Raw genomic sequence first — 22,682 nt, forward strand, 5'->3', positions numbered from 1 at the left:
TTTTCCTTAGTATTGCTCAAGTTAATGATCAATTACTAGAAGTCTGAATTATCAGCCATGTTGTTCACCATCAATTTATATGACGTAGTCTAACTGTCTCCATTCTTCAAGATATTAAAACATAGCTAATATTCAGCAGGTACCTCCAAGACACCAGAAGCAGCTCCACAGCCCCCTAATCGCTCTCTCCCTGGATCTGCCCGGAATATTTATGGTGAGTAGCCAGTTATCTCTTCTTTGGCAGCCGGCCCTGCTTTCCTGTAGTGTGGAATTGCCTGCATTTGAATTTGCAAACAGAGGCTCGCTCAAGTGTCACTAAAGGAAGAGGAGGTGGAGCCAAAAGGGCTTTGAAAAGGAAAGAGGAGTCATTCTACTTTTCAAAAAGAGAAACTGTGTTTGGGGAGGAATCATATCTCCACATTTCTTCCTTCAGCTTCATCAAGGGTTGTGGTTGGAACTTTCCATCAGTTCTTTCCTTTTTTTCTCTCTCTCTCTCTCTAGCCTTTGCCCGCTGCTCTGCCTGTCACAGTGAAATCAGCTTCAGGCCTCCAGCGTGTGGCTGTTAAACTGCGAAATTTGTCATAAGGGTGTCAGGTATTTCTTACCGGCTTCCCAAAAACTTAGATAAAGAAATCTTTCCCAGCGTATCCCTTTCAGGCTACATTTGGACACTGTCTTGAGTTGAAGCAGAAGGAGTTGGGGGGTGGGGTGGCAACAGCGAAAGAGCAGAGGGAAAGATGCCCCAGGGCTGCAGGCCCAGCCGGGTGAGCACGCCTGAGGTCAGACATACCCACCTTGTCTGGGCTGTGCTCTAGCAAAGTCAAGTTATTTTCTACTGAAAATTCAAGCCCATTACCATCATGCTGCTCTTCCTTGTCATTCTGTTGCCGGTAGTTTTTAAGTTTGGTTTTGTTAGTCTCTCAGCACTGCCTCGCTGGAACTGTCCTGAAGAGTCTCCCTCTGGAAATGGGAATCCTGCTTGTGTGGGTAAGTAATCCCATTGAAAGGAATTCGCACCTTTCTGGGAGCTGCCCTCAGGTACCTGTTCATTCCTTCTGGTAAAGGTGGGCATCTTTTTCTGATTTGTCTTTGGGTGTGTATGTTTGCTTAATTTTTGTTTTCTAATGCTTGTATAGTTCCTTACTGGCTGTCAGAAGTAATCTGCTGCCGACTATAAAAATTCTCGGCTGTCAAACTGTTCTTCCATGTGTGAGTAAATGTGTCTCATTTTTGACTAGCTGAACATTTCTTTTCATGGAAACCTCTGTCTTTATTCTGACATGAGGAGTAACTAAACATCTAGTCGATCAGATTTTTATTGGAGACTTGGGGAAACATATGGTGCTTTTTTTGTTTGTTTTCAAAACTGTCTATTTGAGGCATAAAAGAAAAGAAAATCCTTCCTCTGATAACTTTGTGTAATAACTCAGAAGTCACTAAAAAAAAAAAAAAAAAACACACAAAAAAACTGAAAAATGGGATTGGAATTGGGAACAAACGTGGTTCTATCGTGAAAGCCAAGCTAAGTTTCACGTTAAACCTCCTCCCTTCCTCCCCGCTCCTGCTGTTTCTGACGCTCTGACACAGTTCCAGTTTTTCAGTAACAGGTGCATTGTAACTTTGAGAACGGCTAAGAAATGTCAATATGCTGCACATGGGTTTTTAATCAAGGAGAAGTGGGGAATTTTACTGAATGCAAAATAACAATCCTGCTTAAGGACCTTGTCTGAAAAGCATCTCTCTCTCACTGTTGACTCATTTTATTGAGTCCTCGGATGGGTCTCCAACCTGCAGCTCAAACGAAGCAGCCAGTCCCATCCATGACAGAGCAATGAACTGATCTGACATTCTTTTCTTGTCATTTTGCCCTTTTGAGAAAGAAATTGGCTTCCAAAAAGAGGTAAATTGAGAGAAACACAGTAGTTTCCAGAAGAGAAAGCTCTGGAAGACGGCACAGAGTAATGGGAATAAAGAGAATAGTTCTGAGCCAAACTGCTGACGTTGGGGTCCTGCCTGGCTCTCTGTGAAGGAAGTCATGGGTGAGGAAGTCAGGTGCTGGTGCTCAGAACCTCAGGGCTCTCCCTCCAGGCCGTACTCACTGTAACAGGTGAGCACAACCCTATGGTATTGGAAGAAAGGACTAAATTCTGATGATATCTGTGGCCTCGGCACCCGGAACATTTCCGCTTTCACATCGTGTATTCAGAAAAGTCTTGCTGAATTGAACGAGGAACCTTCCCTTAACCTGCCAATCACATAGTCCTAGGCCATAAAAACAAAAGGAGATGACGAAAGACTAAAACGACCTCACGAACCTGTTGCTCAGTTGTTGGAGGCAGAAGTAAAAGCTTTTGGATACAGTTATGTCTAACGAGCTGGAGCTTCTCTTACGTGCAAGAATGGTCCCTAGAGTAGTTGGCAAGTGACCAGAGTCAGGCACTGCCAGTTGCATGGGACATGAGGAGATGGTGGGAGCCAGTCAAGAAGCAGATCCAAGAGAGGGAAAACAGAAAACCCCACAGAAATGAACTTTCGCACATAATTTTAGAGTCTCAGAGAACAACCTGATTCCTGCTAGCAAGCGGACCTGCGCCTTGTGCTCTTTGCCACCCCTGCCAGTGGCTCAGAAGTGCCTTCACGAGGTTAGTTGCATGAAATAAACTTGAAGCCCAGGAGAAAGGCAATGAGTTAAGTGGACTGTGTCTTAGAGTGGAAAGAATACAGATTTTAGACGCAAATATACCTCATTTCAGTTCCATGCTACCTACTTAATATTTGAGTTATATTGGAATATTGCAGGAAAACAGTAATACTCCCCTTTCAGGACTGCTGTGCGGGTCACATGAGATACCATGTGAAATGCACCTAGTACAGAGGCTAGCAGGCTGTGCTCAGTAAACGTCCTCTTGGCTCGATGTCTTAGCTAAATCTCTTTGATCAAATCACACTGTGAGATGCTTTATTTGAACAGTGCAGTGACATGGCACAGACCCCACGTGGTATGGAATGTCTGGTTGCTACTTTGTGACTTTGCCTCTTTGCTCCCTGGGTCCTTGTAAGTCACTGGTTTAAACCCCCTACTTTACACTTCACATCTCAGATTAGCTGATAAGTGCCTGGGTCACACCCCATGCCCCCTGCATTTCAGAGGGTAGTATTTCTCCTCTCTAAATAGATATGGTGTCATCATCTATCCCGGTTCCTCCCCCCACCGATTAAATTCTACTTACCTACCTTATTTCTTGCCCTTGGCTTTGAGACAGACCACCTCTGGCCAGCCTATCCTAGCAGAAAGAATGCTTTGTGATCCGAAGAGATTCAGGTAACTTTGTGCAAGGTTGTCACGCATGTGACTGCTAGCCAGACAAACCAAATGATAACACAGAATTAGATTTTCTTTTCATTTCCCCTCTCCCCCGCCCCTCCTGCATTTTTTTTTTTTTAATCTACCGAGTATTCTGTTAGCTTCTATTTGAGCTGCAGTAGGTGAGCAGAACAATAAAGAAAACTGCTGGCAAATGGCTTCTGAACTTTCAAGCCTCTTTGCCCTGGAGGAGAAATATCAGTTGAAAAAGGGAGGGTTCCTGTTTGCTGTCTGTACCTGCATTATTTACATGAACTTTCTTGGTAAATAAAGGGTTAGGAAGAAGTACATGCCAAGCCTCAGAGAGCTGGCTGCAGAAGGGATCCTGGGGCACTAAGCCAACTGGGAGATCACTTTCAGCAGTAAACAATGAAATCACTGATTTCAGCACTGGCTAAGGCTTGGTCAGCTTCCCAGTCATGTGCAAACCAAAGTAATTTCATGATCAGAATCTTGTTTGTTTTTTCAGCCAGGGTTATGCAAAAGGTTTTTTTTTTTAAAAAAATCGAACCACAGAGGAATTACAGAAACGATCTTTTACACATACCATGTAAATGAAACCATCCCCTAGTACCCAAAGGTTTGTGGTATTTGAGGGGTATAGTGTTTAGTGGTAAAGATCTTAAATTTTAGAGACAGACCTGAGTTCGAATCCCATTTTTGCTACTTGTGAATCATGTGTCTCATTTTCCTCACTGTAAAGTAAAGAAAATTACCCCCTCCTCCTAGAATTGTTGTCAGGATTGTGTTAATATGTTTGTTTTCAATGCTGGCTGCACATTAGAATCACCAGTCACTGGGTTCCCACCCAGTCTATTTGGGCTGAAGTCTATCTGGGGGTAGAATCCAGGTATCATTTTCTTTGTTACTTTCCCTTAGTGATTCTAATGGGCATAATTAAGACCACCAAGTTAATACACGTCAGGTGCATAAAACAGAGCCTGACAGGTAATAAGCTCTCCGTAAGTCTTAGCTGCTATTAATATTTTTGTTGTTGTTAGAATTATTTTGATTGGAGAAAATAGTATATGAGTATTTTCTAAGGTGGCTTGGTTTCTTCTATAATAATTGAATTTTTTTATACATAGAAAATGCCACATTGAAAATCCTGATGATAGTTTTACATAAAAAATTATAGTCAAAATAATTTTAACATTCATAACTTGTATTTTTGTAGTCAGAAAAAATGTTTATTAAAAATACAAAGACTTACCTAACTGATTTGAGTAAGTGCCCTTGTGGAAATGCAGTTCCAATGTTTGTCTTTCTGTGACATCAATAGATAAAAAATTCCACTGATGGCAAATTAAACCTGCTTGTTGGATTTCTTACCAATAATAATTTTATTTTAACAACAACAGCAAAAACAAGGCAGTTGAGGGTGATAGTTATTATTTTAATTTCATGTGTATTTTTCCTTATGTTTGGAACCAATTTCTCTAAGATTTTTAAAACCATTGAGGGCATATGAAGAAATGATAAAATAATTCTATTTTTTTTTTTTTTTAGGCGAGGCAATTCTTGGTTGACCTCACAGATTGCAAGGACCTTGTCAGCTTATAATCCCTTATTTTTTATTTTTTTATGCCTATAGCATCTGGTCTTCCTAGGTGGTCTCTCATCCAAGTACTAACCAGGCCCAACCCTACTTAGCTTCCGAGATCAGAGGGATCGGGCTTGTTCAGGGTAGCATGGCTGTAGAGAAAAAATAATTCTTTAAATAAATTTACACTTTTGGGCTAGATGAGGGTTGTTCAAATATATGATGTTTAATTTAGTAATTAGAATGTGAGAAGTCTTTATTTGTGTTTAGGGTAGAGCAAATAACGGACTGTTTCCTATCAAAAGTAAATTAACTAGTAATTTGGCTCAAATTTGCCTTCATAAAAATCCATTTAAAATAATTTTTTGTTTGGTATGAATTTTTTTTTTTTACATCGGTAGTCTTCAAACTCCATTTCATCCATAAAAAAATTAAAATGTGAGTATATACTCTGAATATGTGTTTATTCATCAGTTACTTACACATTATTTATACTACTATTATGAATATTATACAACATATAATAGTTCTAATATTTTCTTTTCACACAATAGTGAACCTTCTTACAGTCTATAAGTGGTACACATCATACTTGGGAGATACTGTTTTAGAGAAATAATAAAATGATGGAATAAATGCTTTATCTTTTTTCGCCATTAGCCCAGCTTCTTTCACTTAAGCATAAAGAGATAAGCAAAAGGAGTGCTTTTCTTTTTTTCCCAAGTAAAGGGGAGTTATTCATAGCGAATGACCTTTCTCAGAGTGTATAATGGAAGAAATAAAAATGCAGTAGAGTTGTGCTGAGATTTTTCCATGAGGATCAGAAGGCCAGATCACATACCTAAGGATGGCTGGAATTCCAGAAACTCCAAAGCTCCATGGCCTGTTGGGTCACTGTATCTTAGGATTTTTAAATAAAAATGGCCTGTACCTCCATCCTATGTTCTGGGCAAACCCAGTGTGTCTCTCCTAAGATAGTAGATTCCTGAGCATGGAAACGATGATGTGGAAGGGAAGGCTCTTATGTCTCTGCTGGCCCTTCTACTGAACTGTTGATTTGCTGTGTGCCTCGCTTCTCTCGTACGCTGTCCCTTTCCCACACTGCATCACCTCACACCGGACGCCACCTTCTTTTACTTCTTGAAGGGAAATGAATCTGTGAGGGGACAGACTTTAACCGAAAGTTTGGGGCAAAAAAAGTCCTGGCCGTGTCCTGATCCAGTATACCAAACAACTAAAAACATTTTTCATTCTCGTTCTTAAATGTTAAGTGACTGTTCTCTGTGGAAAGACTCACCAGCCATCTCTCTCGGGTGCTAGCCCTCTGCCATCTTGGCTGGCCTCGGTTAGCCCTCTTTTCTGGACCTCCACGGTCTGTTTCAGACCACCCACATCCTTTTGCGGCACATTTTAGATTTCTTCCTCCAATTCTGTTTTCCTGATCATATCCCAGGCCTCTTTTTTTTTTTTTTATTTAAAAACTAAAAAATTGCTAAATAGCATACTAAAGTTTTAATAAACAAAACAAGTGTTTCTCAGAAGAAAAATTCTGGCCACGGGTTTTTAAACCAATTTTTTCTCTTTTCTCTCCATAATAAGAGAAATTTAATTTTGAGATGGAAGCGAGGCGGTCTCAGGTGGTAAGAATACTACCTGTAGAGAAGATACTTTCTTGTATTCTCAGGCTAGGAAGGAATTTCAGGGTTGGAGAATGGCCTTCTTTGGCCTCATGGACACAAGTCAGAAGTGAAGCAGGACACTGATATCAAAAGAGACTGTCATAAGTTCAGTCTTGGCCAGTGATTATAAGGTATTCTATGGGTTGTTCTTTTTTCCTATTATTCTCCATCCTTAAAGAGGGTCTTATTGAAAGTTAGAGGTTGTTCTTACTTGTGCAGAGGAAAATGAGAAATAGGCCAGTCCCATGTTTCCAGTAAAGTGTTACAATGAGTGGCAGGTAGGAGGGACTGTCTTCCAGAAGCACTACGGCCTCACAATGGTGTGGCCAGTGGTGGAGGAGGTCAGGTGAGAAGCGTTAATGGGCAAGGATGGGGAAGGCAGAATATGCCCACATCAGTGGCCAACTACGAAGAGTGTTAAATAGTTTGGATTGTGAATCAATTATTGTATCTCTTCTCTCTTTTTTTTTGTCATTGGCTTATAGATTTCATTGTACTAATTTATTTAGATTGAATTATATGTTGTCTCTTAATCCAGATAGTTAACAAATCAAACATTAGACCTCAGATGAAAGGTAACAAAAATTCCTTATCTGGAAGATAAGACTTCCAAAATCTGTTCAACATTCTTAACTTTGAGTCACTTTGATTATAGTGGAGAAAGCTAGGAGAAGAAACTAATAACTTTCTGTCACCAGCAACTAAAGTAGTTACCGAAGTAACACCCTTAGATGTGTTTGTGTCTTTCCACAAGGTCAGGGTTACTGAGAGGCACCTTCTCAGATAAACTAATCAGGTACCCACATAGGTTAATGCACAACACAGAGAGAGGGGAAGTGCAGAGTCTTACATGACCATGAAGGGATGGGCATCCTTAGTGTCTCCAAAGTGAGCTCCATTGCCTGGTGGCACAGGTAGCTTTACGTTGGTCCCGAGCCAGCAGCTATGACCGGCAGAAGGACAGAGTCTCTGGCTCTCAACATACCCATCCGTGATGCTCTCCTGTCAGGCTTGAGTGTCATCTGTCTGTGGTATTCAGCTTATATGGAGCTTACAAGATGGGATCCTTATGCTATCGGCTCCTGCAGTCGGGGGCTGATCCACGTGGTCGTGGCTGATGTTTCTGTGGTTTTGGGTTGTCCTGGTTACACCATAAAGGCATTTGCATTATGTGCCAGTTGACATTACTGTCCAAAAGTTTATGCTCAGTACAGTTTCCAATATGTGTAAATTGCCTGATCTAAGATATTTCAGCAATTATTTTAATGAGGTAGTTTCTATAAACTCATTATGAACAAAAGAAATTAAAGACCCGATAAATAACCCCAAGAGCTGAAAACTATTGCATTAGAGAGCTTTTTCAGAATGTCCATGTCAGTTTTAAAGAATGTACTTTCTTTCTATGAATTTCTTGAATATTTCTTGAATATTTTTCAAGAAATCCTCAAATTTTATGAAGTTGCTCAATGTTTAGTTTATTTTTCGCTATTACTCCAAATTTGAGCAATCCTAGAGCTAAGGAGCAAAACGTTAGTTTTATTATTTTATAGTTTCTAATGTTAGATCAGAATTAACTTTAAGAAGCAACCTGAAACAAGAACAAGAACAACAACGAAAACCTGGACCGTTGGAACCTAATTGTCCCCATCGTTTATTTCCTTCTTGCCCTCAGGTCAATATTTTCATCCAAAGTGAAAATACTGCTCACTGTGAAGGAAGTATTACCTGGATGTTAAGTGAACCAGGAATGCAGCTTCATTTTGTAGAGGTTCTCTATTAACAATAATGCTAACAAATAACGGCTTTGCACATGACCACTCCAGTGCCATCCCCAGCTGGGGCCCACAACAAGAAGATAACTGAGATCTTAGTCTCTAAGGATGAGTAATAACGTTTTTGTAGAAGAAGCAATGTTTTCAGGTGTAGAAGAAGAAAAAAATTTACATTAAACAGAAGAGACGTTTACACTTCTTGAAAGATCTCACTACATCTGAAAAGACATTTCTATTTCATTTTATGTGGCCAATGTTACTAAACTTTGAGGGCAGTTGTAGAATAATGCATGTAAATATGTTTTTCTTTAGGAGTTCTTTTCCTTAACATCACTCAAATCTTGCCTTTGATGTTGGAAATTAGTCAATGTATAGAAACTTCAGTCATTTTTGCCAAATACAAGGCAGGAACTTCTGCTCTCATCACCTCTTGACCTTCTTTCTAAGCTTGGAATGGAACTGGTGTGATTGTTTTCACTTATGACCTTGATTTTCTGATTCTCCCAAGCCTGGCCAACCATGCTAATGTCTCTCAGTGTCTGAGTTTCCCAAGTATTTTCCAGGATACACCGTGCACTGGAATTTGTGTGAGTGTAAAGACATTTGAGAGCCAGCGGACTTCTGTGACAGTGATGCATGGTGTGCACTAATTTATTTGTAAAGCCCCCTCTCAGTGATAGGATAGAAAAGGCTTTTCAGAGAAAAGCACTACCTTCTTCCATTCAGAACAGCCTGTCGGGGTGCTACAGATCAGCTTTGTGTGTCCTAAGTGGATTTCATCATGAGATGGTTCTTTTTGTGGATAGATGGTTGCTGGGATACAGACAGTCCTAACAACATCATGGTGGCTGCCTTGTTTTTCAGCACATCGTGTGTCATTTGAGAAACAATGTTTTATTTTATTCACCGCAACACTCTTCTGGTTAAAATTTCAGAAGCTTGAGGAAGATCTTTCTTTTTCCATAGACTCCATCCTTGTATAAACAGATCAAAGATGGAAGATCAATCAAAGTCAACATTCTCATAATATATGGCTGCTGACACAAATCCTGAGTATTTTGGGCCCTTCTTTTATAAGGTTTAAAACCATGTCCAGAGGCAGAAGCTATCAGAGATCTTCTGGTGTTTTTCTGTCTCCCTCTAAGTAGTCAATTATTCTGTTTACTATAGAATTTTCAATACAAAGGAATTTAAACTCTCTTTGGTGAGCAGAGAAATTGCAAAGATTGCTGTTATTAATCTTACTACGCAGTATGTGAAAATGTATATCTTTTAGATTCATGCAGTCTGGTTGAGAATTTAAAAAATTCTAAGCGGATTAAAAGACTTATGTTTTGAAAACAAATCTCATAAATCAATGAAAACTTTTATATTCCTTGATTATTCTAATGAATCATAATAAAGATTTCATATAAGACGGGAAAAAAGGTATATGACAGAAATTTCCATCTAGAATCTCAGTGTGTTTAAAAAGTACTCAAAGTGTTTGATAGAGGATGGCAGGTGACTGTCTTTCAGTACCGATATATTATTTCCTGGAACAGAAAGCTGAACAGAAGCACACTGCAGGGGTGTCTCTCATTAACATAAGCTATGTTGATGCAGTTGAAATGACCAGGTTTTATTACTTCCAGCAGACAGGATAAAATGCCATTTTTGAAACAAAAGATACGTTTTGAACAGAGTAAATTGTGGTTGATGCTTTATGTAAGTGGATTGATCTTGTCACAGGAAAAAGTGGAGTAGTTTTGGATAGGCAGGTGGTTCTAGTGTCACACTTGCTCGTTGCCTTAACTTTGCAGGAGAAAGTTCTCTCACTCTTAGTTGATACATAATACTTAGCAGGTTGTGTTAGGCCTCGGCTTTTGAATCAGTACGGTCTAACTAGATAGCTTATATGAGCTGCTAGTACTTATCTCATAGGATTGTTATGAAGACTAAATAAATTAATTCATATAAGATGCTTTGAATCTTGCCTGACATAGTGAGTTCCTAGTAAATATTAGCTCTTACTCTCTGCCAAATACCATAAGCTGAGACATTAGTGATACTTTTGCTTTGTGTGATTTTTCTAACCCTGTTTTTCAAATTTTCAATGATGCTTAGAGAAATCTAAAGCTGGTTTCTTGGGATGAGCCAAGTCCTAATAGTCATCTAAGCTAGAGTATTCTCTGTGATTTATTATTATTCTTGATGATAAATTATGGCATGAAATCTCCAATTAATTATTTTTCCTAATTATTCTTATTATTTGTCTCATTTGCCCTCAACATTCCAAAGAAATTTTTATGAAGTATTTTTCTCTATATTTGTATAGTTATAGACATAGCCGGGGTGCAGAATTTAGCGCTACTGGTCAGGCGGGATTAATGAGAACAATGGAATTGGACTCAGGAAACCTCCAGACTCCAACAATTCTTAATTGTCTTTTGTTTTTGTCTGTTTGTCTAGAAACACTTGGAACGCAGTATCTATAGGCAAATATTTATTTGTTTAGCCTTTCAATTCGAGGAACATTATTATAAAGGTAGTAAAAGGAGAAGATAATTGTGTTAGTTACAAATGAGACCCACACTACATTTTGTACCTCTACTAAAATTTTTATAGATTTAATCAATGGATTCATTTTCTAGACTTCCTTCAGAGAGTCGAGTTTTCCTGTCGCTTGTCAGAGAATTGTTTGTTTTAGGTTATTGTTTTATTTCCCTTAGCAGAGCTCAGACTGACACATTATTGATTTGGTATTTGAAGTTTAGAGAAGCAGAAAGAAGGAAACATTTCATAGAAAACAGGAGTTAGGATGAATAACATTTATTTATGAATTTACCATAAGCTTAGTCTTCTTTACAAAAATGTCACTAACAAGGGAACTACTGAATTCTGTAGATGGTAGGATAGAAATTGAATTAATGAATGTTAGATTAGAAAAGACCTTCAAGATCATCCTACCCAACCACCTCATGTTACAGATGAGTGGTTGTTATTCAGGGAGATGAAGTAAGTCATCACGATCTTATGAGACCTAGAATTCAGGATCCTAGACTCTTATTTTACAAAATTTATCACACATATGCCACCTCCCATGATTAACTGTTGAAAGCCCACCAATATAATTATTAGTCTTTCCTACCGAAAAGTATTAATAATATTAAGTTGGTTTAGAGAAAGTCTCTTAATATATCTAAGTTTGTATGTTGAAAGTACCTTGAAAGTAGGACAGATTTCCTTTTATATAAATAACACCAATAAATTAATTTAAATCAATTCAACAAATATTTATTCAACATCAGTTATGTGTTTGGATGAAGGTGGTGACATCGCTGATCCAGATGCCCATGGTGTCCTGATGGGACAGCTCAGAGAGCCAAGTGCAGGATGCACTGCAGTTTACTTTATGACTTATGAGCTGTATTTGTTGGATTTATCAAAACTAACTTTTACGAAATCCAACAAATGGCTTAAAAACGTTCCTGCAAAGGAACTAAAGATGACAGACAATGTTAATAATTGAATCGAAACCTGAGAGAATAGTGAGGGAAGGACAGCACTGACCTTTCTTTTGTTTCTAGAATAAGCTCTTTGTTGACTGCTAAGAGGTAAAAACAATGTAAATCTCTTTAGATTTGACAAAAAAGAAGAAAACAATAAATTAACAAGAAGAAGTCTGAAAAATGGTCTTCTGCTTATTATTATGAATATTATTATTATGTGGGTAATGAACCTCACAACAAGTATAAATTTTGCTTTAAAATGTTAGTTGAGGGTAATATGAAGGTATCAGGACAGGCAAGCTATTTAGAAATGAGTATCAAGAATGTGAAAAGAACTTTTTATGATTTTTACAGTAGTGATCAAAGTGACGATATTTGACTGTATTTACTAAGCTTAGTGATAAAAACGAATGCTCTTTTGAGGTTTCTGACATTATAGCAATAATGAAAAAGCTTTATACTATTAGCAAAATATGTGTTCCTCTTGCTTCCTGCAGTGGTAAAACATAGCTAAAAGGATACATGGAAAACCATGTGAAAACAGATTAAAATGTGCTCTTTTGCCAGCAAATACAATTAAAAACTTCACAGAAAGCATTACTAAAATTTTGAAGAAATAAGTATTAGAAGAATCATATAGTTGAGTGAAAGTAAATGTGTTTCTAATATATCTCAGCTTATGGTATTTTCTAGAAACTCATAGTCAACATTTATTGAAGGGTCACATTATATGTGAGAAAAAAGTCTAAGCACTTGGCCTGAATGAATGTATTTAGTCTTCATAATAATCTTATGAAGTAAGCACTATTATCATCTCTATTTTAAAGATGAAGAAAATAATGCACAGAGAGGATAAGTAATGAGCTAAAGGTCTAAAAAGGGAAAAATTCCCCCTTCCCTCCTCTGGTTCTTTTGAGTAGTTGAATAATCAAATTGACACGAGGCAGATTGACAAGAGAAAATCAAATTTAATTTTGTGTGCACAGCAACCCCACATACATGAGAGAGTCAGAGGCCCTGCACACACAAGAAGTTCAGAGATAGAAAGTTAAAATGAGGTAGATATGACATTCTGAGCTAGGGATGAGGTAAGGCACCTAGGGGCTTCCCAGGGGAGCAAGGTCATTGCAAGATGATAAGAAGAGCAAATGTTCAGTAATTAGTAGTTTGCCCTGCCATATAGATAGGTCAAAAAAGGTTATCTCTGATAATCTCTTATAATGGGCAAGGCCCCTAATTCAAATTCTTCTAGGTAGTTAAGGGAGGCAGATTTCTCTTGAGCCTGCAGGGTACCAGTTGCCCTTAGCTCAAAAATAATGTGTGTCACAGAGTCACATCTTGGGGTGACTTGTTCTGAACCCCTCCAGGCCTCCAGCTAATAAGTAGTGAAGCCAGTAAAGAGTCAGCACGATATTCTGTGTCCAATGCCAGTGATCTTAGCCACTCTTATATTTGCCTCTATGTTTCAACAATGAAATGCTCAGAGAACTACGATACTTCTTCATTAGCCAATAAAAGAAAAACAGCGGGCCCTCGATTGTAGTTACGCAGCCTCGCAGAGAAGCAGTGCAGCAAAGTAGAAACTGGAATTGCAAAGTGCAATGGGATGTCATCGATGTCATTACTCCTATGAAAACAAGAACAGACTAGATTCTTTATAATACTTCATATTAGATAGGGAGTAACCATGAAAATATTTGTCCCACATACTTCCCACAGAGTATCTTCAATCAAAGCTCAAAATAGAGCAATCAAAAGTTACATTTTTTTCTTTTTAAAAAAGAAATGTTTCAATTTTTTGACCTTTTCTTTGATAACAAATAGGTGTCACTAGTATGCTACTGAAAAAATAACTAAAGCAACAGAGCTTTCTCTCTCCAAGCTAAAGGTGACATTCTGACAGTGGGTGAGAAGGTGACTGCTGATGGTAAGACATTTGTGTGTGAACAGTGCAGATGTTGGAAATGTTTCCACGTTGTTGAACAATGTCAATATGTCACTTATTAAAAACTCTCATGTTTGCAGGTAAAAAAATAACCTATAAATAGAATTTTCCAAACTATTTTTAAAAAACTTGCAAATAAAGAATTTTGGTTCCTTTTAATGTATTTGTTAAAAGTATAAAATGCAACACCCTCTGGTTAGTTTACATTTACTTACTAAATTCTAGGACGATAGAAATTTGCTAGTCTAACTCAATAAAATTTGTGAATAATTGATGGATGTAATTACAAAGTATATTTTGTGATTTTATACATACAGCCAATGAAGCATTTTCTTCATTTGATACAGACATAATTGTGAAATATCTTTTTTGTCTATGACAGCTATCAAAGACTGTATGTCAAAACATACTAAACTTTCAACAAGATATTTTAATTCCCATGTCAAATTAAATCTTTTCAATAAATGCAAACTAATCAGAAAGTATCACATAATCTCAGTTTTTAACACGTGGAAGGACTTTGGGGCTGTGAGACATGCCCAACTGGACACGTCCAATTGGACATGTCCCACAGAGAGACGAAAATAAAGTGGCAAAACTTGGAAGACCGATTTCTGAGTCTTGTAGTGTAGGGTGTGGGGTATGTGTGTGCGCGTATGTGTGTGTGTGTGTGTGTGTAACATCTGGAAAAACTTTTCTAATGCTTTAATATTGGCAAATGTATTTTAGTCTTGTAGCAGTAGTCTTTAAATAAAATTAAACATCATTTATGTTGATAAGCTGAAGAATATTTAAACATGTTTACTTAAGATGAAAAATTACCTACAGCACAGAAACCTTAAAACATAGTTCACTGTTCTGCAAACTGCATTGTTATGAGTTTTTTTAAAAATTTATACTGAACTGTGGTATTAGCCAAGAGATAAGCATATAAATTAATGGAATGGACTAGACAGTCCAGAAACGGACTTACACAAATATGGTCATTTGATGTTGGATGAAGGTACAAAGCAATTCAATGGAGAAAGGATAGTCTTTTCAACAAATGATGTTGGATCAATTAGACATCCATGAACAAAATAATGAACCTTAACCTAAACTGCATACCTTATACAAAGATGAACTCAAAATGGATCATTGATTAAATTTATGATGTAAAACTATAAAACTTTTGGAAGAAAATGCAATCTGAGATGGAATGATTATCTAGGTGGATTCTACATGTCTTATAAGAGGGAGGCAGGAATGTCAAAGGAGGAAGAAGTTCATGGAAGCAGAGAGAGATTGGAGGGTAATATACTGCTGGCTTTGGAGATGGAGAAAGGGGCCATGAGCGAAGGAATGCAAGGAAGAATACATTGTATATGGGATGCGATATATCATAGAATTAGATATAAAATTATCTAGGTGATGTAGTTATTGCCATCCATTTAAAGAGATCCACTTTCTAATCAGTTCCTGGAACACAGATGCAGTGAGTTCTGGTGAATTCAGTTTATGACAAGCAGCATGGTATATAAAAGCTAGAATCTGTGATAGGAAAGACATGGCTTTAGATCCCCACCTTATTATTTATTGGTCATGTGACTGTGGCAAGTTAACTGCTCTAAATTTCAGTTTCTTTTTTCTATAAAATGAAGTGCTGAGAGCTCCCATTTCCTGTAGTGTTACCCAATTAAATGGAGATGCTGAGAGCCCCCATTTACTGTAGTGTTACACAAGATGTGTGTTATCTCTGGAGCTGCATAATGAACACATTATTATTCATGGCTTCTGATGCTATTCACCACCCACCTTCTTGGAGAATCAAAATGAGTAAGAGCACATTAAAGCCTCTGAGAAGTCTTGTTGAAAAAAATAATGGTGTAGAACCTGCTAGTCTCAGTTACTAGACTGAACAGGCTTCTTAAGCTTGATAATGAGAATGTGGTTGAGGGCCAGGCCTATTTCTGATTTGAATGACACGTTTCTACCACTCAGGGACTAGGGTAGCAATCGTCGTTCACGATTTTCAGGAAGCAAAATTGAGCCCCAGAGACTGCCTTACAGAATTAGGATTTGAAGTCACATCTCCTGGCTCCCCTTTCTGAATGTATTATTTCTGAGTCGCCTGGCTTCTCTCTCACCTGCCCTGAATTTTGACACTAATGTATGAGCTGAGGGGAAAGGTGTGATTGCCCAAGAAGTAAATGTGTGCCTTTTTAAGTGTCATAATTAAAAAAAAGAGAGAGAGATGGAGATAGTCTTTTAGAGTGAAATAAAACTTTCTGCACTTTATAAAAACCAAGATATCCTTCAAGTCAGCCCTTGGGAGGTAGCGATAAATAACTCCTGTCAGGGATTTACTGTAGAAGCAGTGTTGGGGGGTGTCAGGCTTTCTTATATTGGGTCCATTGGTTTAAATCTGCATCTTTTTTTGTGTGTGGAGTCATCGACTCCTGAAGGTCCAGAGCTCCCTTTTCACTGTCTTTGTCCTGAGAATCTTCAGTCTGTTTCCAGATTTAGAGCAGGAAACCTGTGCTTCTGTGGGCAGGCGGCAGTGTTGGCCTGAGCAAAGACTAGGATTTCTTGTTGGCTTAGATGCCAGCATCATCTATGTCTTAATTAGTCCCATGAGCCTTTGTCCCAAGGCCTGCAGAAGATAGTCCATTTCTTTTCTTACTTTCTTGTGTGGGGCTACTCCCAGAGACTCAGAGCAGATGAAGAGCTGCCCGCTGTGAATATTCGTTATCTACCACCCATTGTAATCAAAATCTGCTTTTTATAACTGACCTCTGAGCCATGGAGGCCCTGGTTCTTGATAGTCATTAATAAAAATTTCCACTGTGCTCCAAACATTCTGAATTCCTTTCTAACTTCTGAAGATCCCCTTCTAATCCCCAGGTTAAGAAGTCAGAGGTTCCAGTTGGTATCCTGTGGCCTGTTGGCTGTCTTTGGGGTTGTATTCCTTAGAATGATGTTTGATTTTCTATGCACTTACCTCTTACTGAACTGTACCCAAAATAAACGCTGTCAGTTTTGACATGGGAAAGTTTAGCTGTTCAAACATGCACACCCTGCTGACATTCAAATCCCCACTCTGTACCATACACTGATGTTTAATCTTTGACAGGTCTGAAAAAACACAAACTTATTTATCATTTCCAGTGGTAGTACAGAATAATGACTATTTCACCAAGCAAAATTCATTTTCTTTTAGATCGTATTACATTTCATTTCTACAAATACTCAGCCCAAGCTCTGGTTTACATAAAATGATGCTGACAGTGCAGGAAAAATTGCCAATGTTTTGAAGGAAGTGAAATTAAAATCAGGTACATAAATCAAATGAAGATTGTAACATCCTGACATGTAACATCTTGATATATGGCAACCAAGGCAAGAAAGAGAATTGGATTGGGAGGGTGGTATCTGGGTTCTAATTCCAGCTCTACCAACTAGTGATGGGACTTTGGGAAACACCATTGAATTTCCTCATCTGATTTATGATTTCTCAACTAGATCTATGATTTTCAAATTCACTAAGATATAAGAATCACCTGGAGTGTCCATTCAGAAAACAGATTTTTGGCCCTCAGCCCAGCCACACTGAGTTGGAATCTCAAGGGAAGGGATCTGCAAAAGACACAGACATACACACACACACACACACACTACTCTGTGGGACTCTTGAACAAAGCATCTTGGGAAACACTGGGTTAGGTAATGTCTAGGGTCTTCCAGTTCTAAGAGGCCACGATAAAGCCTGGAGGCTATAATTCACCAGTGAATAGAAAAAATCTGAGGATAAAATTTGTTAATTCATACTTAGTAGTTTATAAATACTCTATAGTTATTTTTTTGAAAAGTTACTGAAGTTAATGCTATGGTTTGTGTTTTATGGATCTCAGTATTCTTCAGATTTCTCATTTCTCTTTGATTTATTGACTGTCAAGTCTGGCCTATCTAGTTCACAGTGTTTTATTAAGGATAAATAAGATTAGGATGTGAAAGTTTGTTTTATTATTGTTATTGTTTTTGCTGTTGTTGCTATTATTATTATTATTATTGCTGTTAGTAAAATAAGTACATAGAATAGACTTTGCTCTTATGAATTTGATAGATTTGCTAGTGTCTTTGGCTTTCTTCCTATTGCTAAAAGCCCAGATAAACACAACATAATTATTTCTTCATTAATTTATTTTAAAGTTTGTGTGTCTATTATTTACAAAGCATTATCTATGTTCTGTCTAAGGGAAGGGATCTGCAAAAGACACACACACACACACACACACACACACACACACACACACACACACACTACCCAGTGGGACTCTATCGAATGAACAATTTTGGGGAAACACTGAGTTAAATTAATAATATATGTTGGAAATATTTATTTAGTTTATAGAGAATGCATGACACACATTCCAAAGACAGGACTCCAAGCAATCTTCAGCCCACAAGTTAGTAGCTTCTGGTTTAGGGTGCCTTTTCCTGTGCCTTCCTTTTCTCCACGATACACTGCTATAGGAGAGCTGAGCTACGCCAACATTCTATCTAGTCCATGGGTTCAAATATAAACTGTGGCACAAACCTATAGTAGCAAGAGCTTGGCTGTGGGAATAAGCAACGGCAAATTATATTTGTGTAGGGCTCTGTAATTAATGAAATATTTTGGGGTTTATAATTTCATTTATTTTCCTGATAATCCTCTGATACGAGCAGGGAGGTCCTGTGAGATGTCCAGAGAACTAGTGGAGCCAGGACAGAAAACCGGGACTGCTGGCTCTCAATTTTATACCCTTTCCATTTCTTCTCTGATTCCTCTGATTCTACGTCTGGAGTGACGATGGAGAATGAGCTCTTCTACACATCCGTGCAGGGGGTCTTGTGGAAAAGATATGGGAAGAGTGTTTTGAGCTAATTTCCTACACATCTGTGCAGGGGGTCTAGTATCATGGAAAAGATATGGGAAGAGTGTTTTGAGCTAATTCCCTTAGACATTTATGCTGGCACCTATTTCACACTGTCATGATTTTACACTTCTTCCTTCCTCGTGTCTCTACTCCGACATGTCCTCTAAAGCGGAGTTAATGTTTTCTGGCTGTGGAATGTAATCCTTGAATAAGAGGTCATTAATCCATCATCTTGTTTAATCTTTAGAACAATAAACACATATATTATGTCACATAAAGGAATTAAAGTTTAATGTGAAAACAGAGTGCAATAAACTCAGCAGAGAAGTGAGAATCTGTTAGAATTGTGTCCAATTCCCTATTCTTCCGAGCTGTTCCATTGAAAGGCAGAATGGCAGGAGCCTCCTCAGCCTCAGACAGAAGAGACCAAAGAAACTAACCCGGCTGCAGGGGATGAAAATATCCCCTAGTAGCATCTTGGAACATCAAAAACTCTGTGTGGAGTCAGCCAGTAATTTTTGCTGAGGTTACCAAAGAGAAGTATCGAGTTCTATTTGGGAGTAAGAGTGGGTAGGTAGCCATCGCCTGGAATAGGACAGGACCCAAGGTCTAGCGTTAGGGTACATGGTGAGGCCCTGTAGGAGTCAAGACATCTAGTGCGGTCCACCACCAAGATTTAACAAATAAAAACATAGGGTACCTAGTTAAATTTCAAGTTCACGTAAACAGTGAATAATTTTTAGTTAAGAATGTTCCACACAATATATATATATATATATATATATATATATAGCAATTCAGATTTAATCGAACACCCTGTATTTTATGTGGCTGTGCTAACAGGGACAAAGTATTTCAGAGCTTTCACAAGACAGCATTTCAATTTTTCCTTCTTCCACTGAAGACCTCTGATTTTCACCATCTTCTTCCATGTCATTACCCTGAAGGCTCTTCATAAGTGAGACTAGAGCAGCGGGGTTCATTTAGAAAATGGTAATATCGGTAGTATTATTTCCAATTTGCATAATTAAAATTTAAATTCATATGGACTCTTTCCACAATAGAATACAGTAGGTGGTTACTTTTTGAACCTAAAATGGCATTGTATAGATAAGAGAAGAAAGTGCTTTTCTCTTCAAATAGTTCCTTTTTCCATAATTTGGCATGTTCATTTCTTATGATTCGTGGAGAAGAAAATTTACAAAATTAGTTGTGAACATCTATAGAAACTCTTTTTTCTCTACACAATAGTCTTTATTTAAAATATAAAACCAGGAATTAAAAAATGAATTCTATTTGTATTGGTTGTCATGTGGAATTATTTTGTTTAAATCAGATAAAATATTGAAAATACACAAGTTTGGTTTTTTTCTTCCCACTCAGGTCCTGTACCCTTCTTAATTTTCTCTCATGGAAATAGTATCTTTCGGATTGACCTGGAAGGAACTAATTATGAGAAATTGGTGACAGATGCTGGCGTATCAGTGATCATGGATTTTCATTACAATAAGGAAAGAATCTATTGGGTAGATCTAGAAAGACAACTTTTGCAAAGAGTTTTCCTGAATGGGACAAGGCAAGAGGTAAAGTACCATTTCCCAAGGTATTTGTTGGACTTTTGTATAGGCTGACAAAAGTGACACAGTTAATTTGTAACATATAGATAAATGGAAATTATATTACACATCAAACGTGTCTGGCCTTTGTAGGTATTTATTTAATCTGCATCTGTGACATGTTATTGAACAAGCTCATGAATGTAGCATAGATATTCAGATGCTCCCAAAAGTAGAAAGTGAGGATGTCAATGTAATTTTAAAAATATGTAAGTTTATTAAGTCAAATAGATGATTTACATGATTATTTCCTATTCCATGTGTTCTCAACTGGGGATATTTTGCACCTAGGGTATATTTGGCAATGACTGGGAAGATTTCTGGATGTCACCACTGGATTGGGAAGGAGGGAGGATGTGCTACTGTCATCTGTCTAGTGGGCAGAGGCCAGGAGGCAGCCAAACATCCTACAAGATGCAGGACAGTCCCCACAACAAAGAATTATCGGCTCCAAATGTCAATCATGCTGAGGCTGAGAAACTTTCTTTCATCTGTCTAAAATCTCTGTCATAGATTTTGGCACCTGATATTTAGGAAGAAAAAATTTTTTCTTTTTATCCTCAATATGTTTGCACTCTGAAAAAAGAATTAAGCAGATGACAGATATAAAATACTTTATCTTTAATCCTTCTTTTAAACTGGTAGAGTCCTTAAATAAGTCCCAGGAGGAATGTTCTCTCTGTTTCTGGGAGATGGATTACAGAGAGAGTGTGACTAGAGAGAACTTCAGCATTTATTCCCAGGACAAAGTGCCCACTGATTTTTTTAAACCAAACCTTCTCCCTATAATTATTCTTAAAAGCATCAATTAGGTGTTAATTTGTTTAATCACATCTTGTAATACTTGCTAATCTCACTTTTAACAAGGATGGCCATCTGCAGAATAGTTTCAAAATCTTAAGTCTAAGAATCTGGAGGGTTTCCTGTCACATAATAGGAAAAAAGGTTAAACAGCGATGAATATATGTCAAGTAAGTCATTAGGAAAGGATTGGCTGGATACCTAAAATCAACCATAATAGTTTCTCCTTTGAGTTAAAACATTGTTTATACAGGACAACCATTAAAGGGGAAACAATTAACCTGGGTGAGCTATAAGTTAATATATTGGCAATTGGTTAAATGAATTGGCCAGATTACTCCATTTGAGATGTAGAAATAGTACAGGCTCATGAAAATATTTGACCTCTGCCCAATCGCATTTGGTGACATTAGGTCAGTGGCTGGAACTCAGCTAAGGTGAGAATATTTACACTGTGGGAATCTGCAACAATACACATCAGGGCTTCTCCCCACCTCCCACCCTCCACCCTGCAAGAGGACCAATTTACCTGCATACGATGGAATTAAGAGATAACAGAATTTTTTTGTTAGGTGGTTTTCAAACGAGAGAACAGGAAACAGTGCCCAAGAGGCACGAAGAAAAACCTTTCTCTTCAGGTCACAGGGTCATCATGCAAGGACACTGAGGGTTGTAGAAAGGGAGGGGCCTGATAGAGAAGGAGGGGCTGGAATAAAAGTGGGGGCCTAATGAGAAATTTATCTGCTTCAGAACTCTGTGCACAGACTTTAAGGAGATCTTGCCAGAATTTGGCAAAGCTTGGACTTGGTTCAGGTGAGAATCTGGAAAATTCCAGTAGCAAGTGGAATAAACTGTCTTTAAGGTAGCATAGAAATTCCACATTTACTAGTTGAAATTATTAATACATTATGGTTGATTGCCTAATTTCAATAAGTATAAGGTAACTTTCTAATTCAAAGCTATGGTATAAATACTATTCCCAGATATATTCACATGGAAGAGTTAATATTACTTCATTAAAATGATGGCACTGTAGCTGTGATTATATTTTCATTAAAATAATTTTGGGAATGCACAAAAATGACAAGTGCTTAAAAGAATAGACTCATACATAAAAATTTAAAAAATTGTTGTAAATGGGGAAATATTAATAACAATTTTGAAATTTGATTTTACAGAGAGTATGCAATATAGAGAAAAATGTTTCAGGAATGGCAATAAATTGGATAAATGAAGAACTTATTTGGTCAAATCAACAGGAAGGAATCATTACAATAACAGATATGAAAGGAAACAATTCCCGCATTCTATTAAGTGCCTTAAAATATCCTGCAAATGTAGCGGTTGATCCAGTAGAAAGGTAAATTCTGCTGTTTTCAGACACTTAGATATATTTCAAAGTCTGATGAAAATTCATAGAATCACAACATTTTGACTCAAAGGGACCTTCTTATTGAGACCAAAACCCTCTTTTTTAGTACAAAAAAGCCATTTCCAATAGGACACTTGCCTGGATTTGAACCACGGCAGGCCCCCTCTGCAAACAAATAGCACGCCTGACGACCATGGCTTC

The 22,682-nt window shown here is 37.7% G+C and overlaps 1 protein-coding gene and 1 pseudogene across 2 annotated transcripts in view; one reads left to right on the forward strand and one right to left on the reverse strand.

Moving 5' to 3' along the window:
- Positions 1–860: 860 nt before the first annotated feature.
- Positions 861–22,682, forward strand: part of EGF (epidermal growth factor) — an 82,624-nt gene continuing 60,802 nt past the window's right edge. For both annotated transcript variants that reach the window (XM_006918920.3, XM_025051803.1), the window contains exons 1-3: positions 861–987; positions 20,076–20,275; positions 22,288–22,469. In XM_006918920.3, coding sequence (XP_006918982.2) covers positions 861–987; positions 20,076–20,275; positions 22,288–22,469 — 509 coding nt within the window. The remainder of the gene's footprint in view (positions 988–20,075; positions 20,276–22,287; positions 22,470–22,682) is intronic.
- On the reverse strand, positions 4,950–5,067 carry LOC112485697 (annotated as a pseudogene).

Source organism: Pteropus alecto, unplaced genomic scaffold, assembly GCF_000325575.1.
Source record: "Pteropus alecto unplaced genomic scaffold, ASM32557v1 scaffold5, whole genome shotgun sequence".
In the NCBI taxonomy this organism is placed as follows: Eukaryota; Metazoa; Chordata; class Mammalia; order Chiroptera; family Pteropodidae; genus Pteropus; species Pteropus alecto.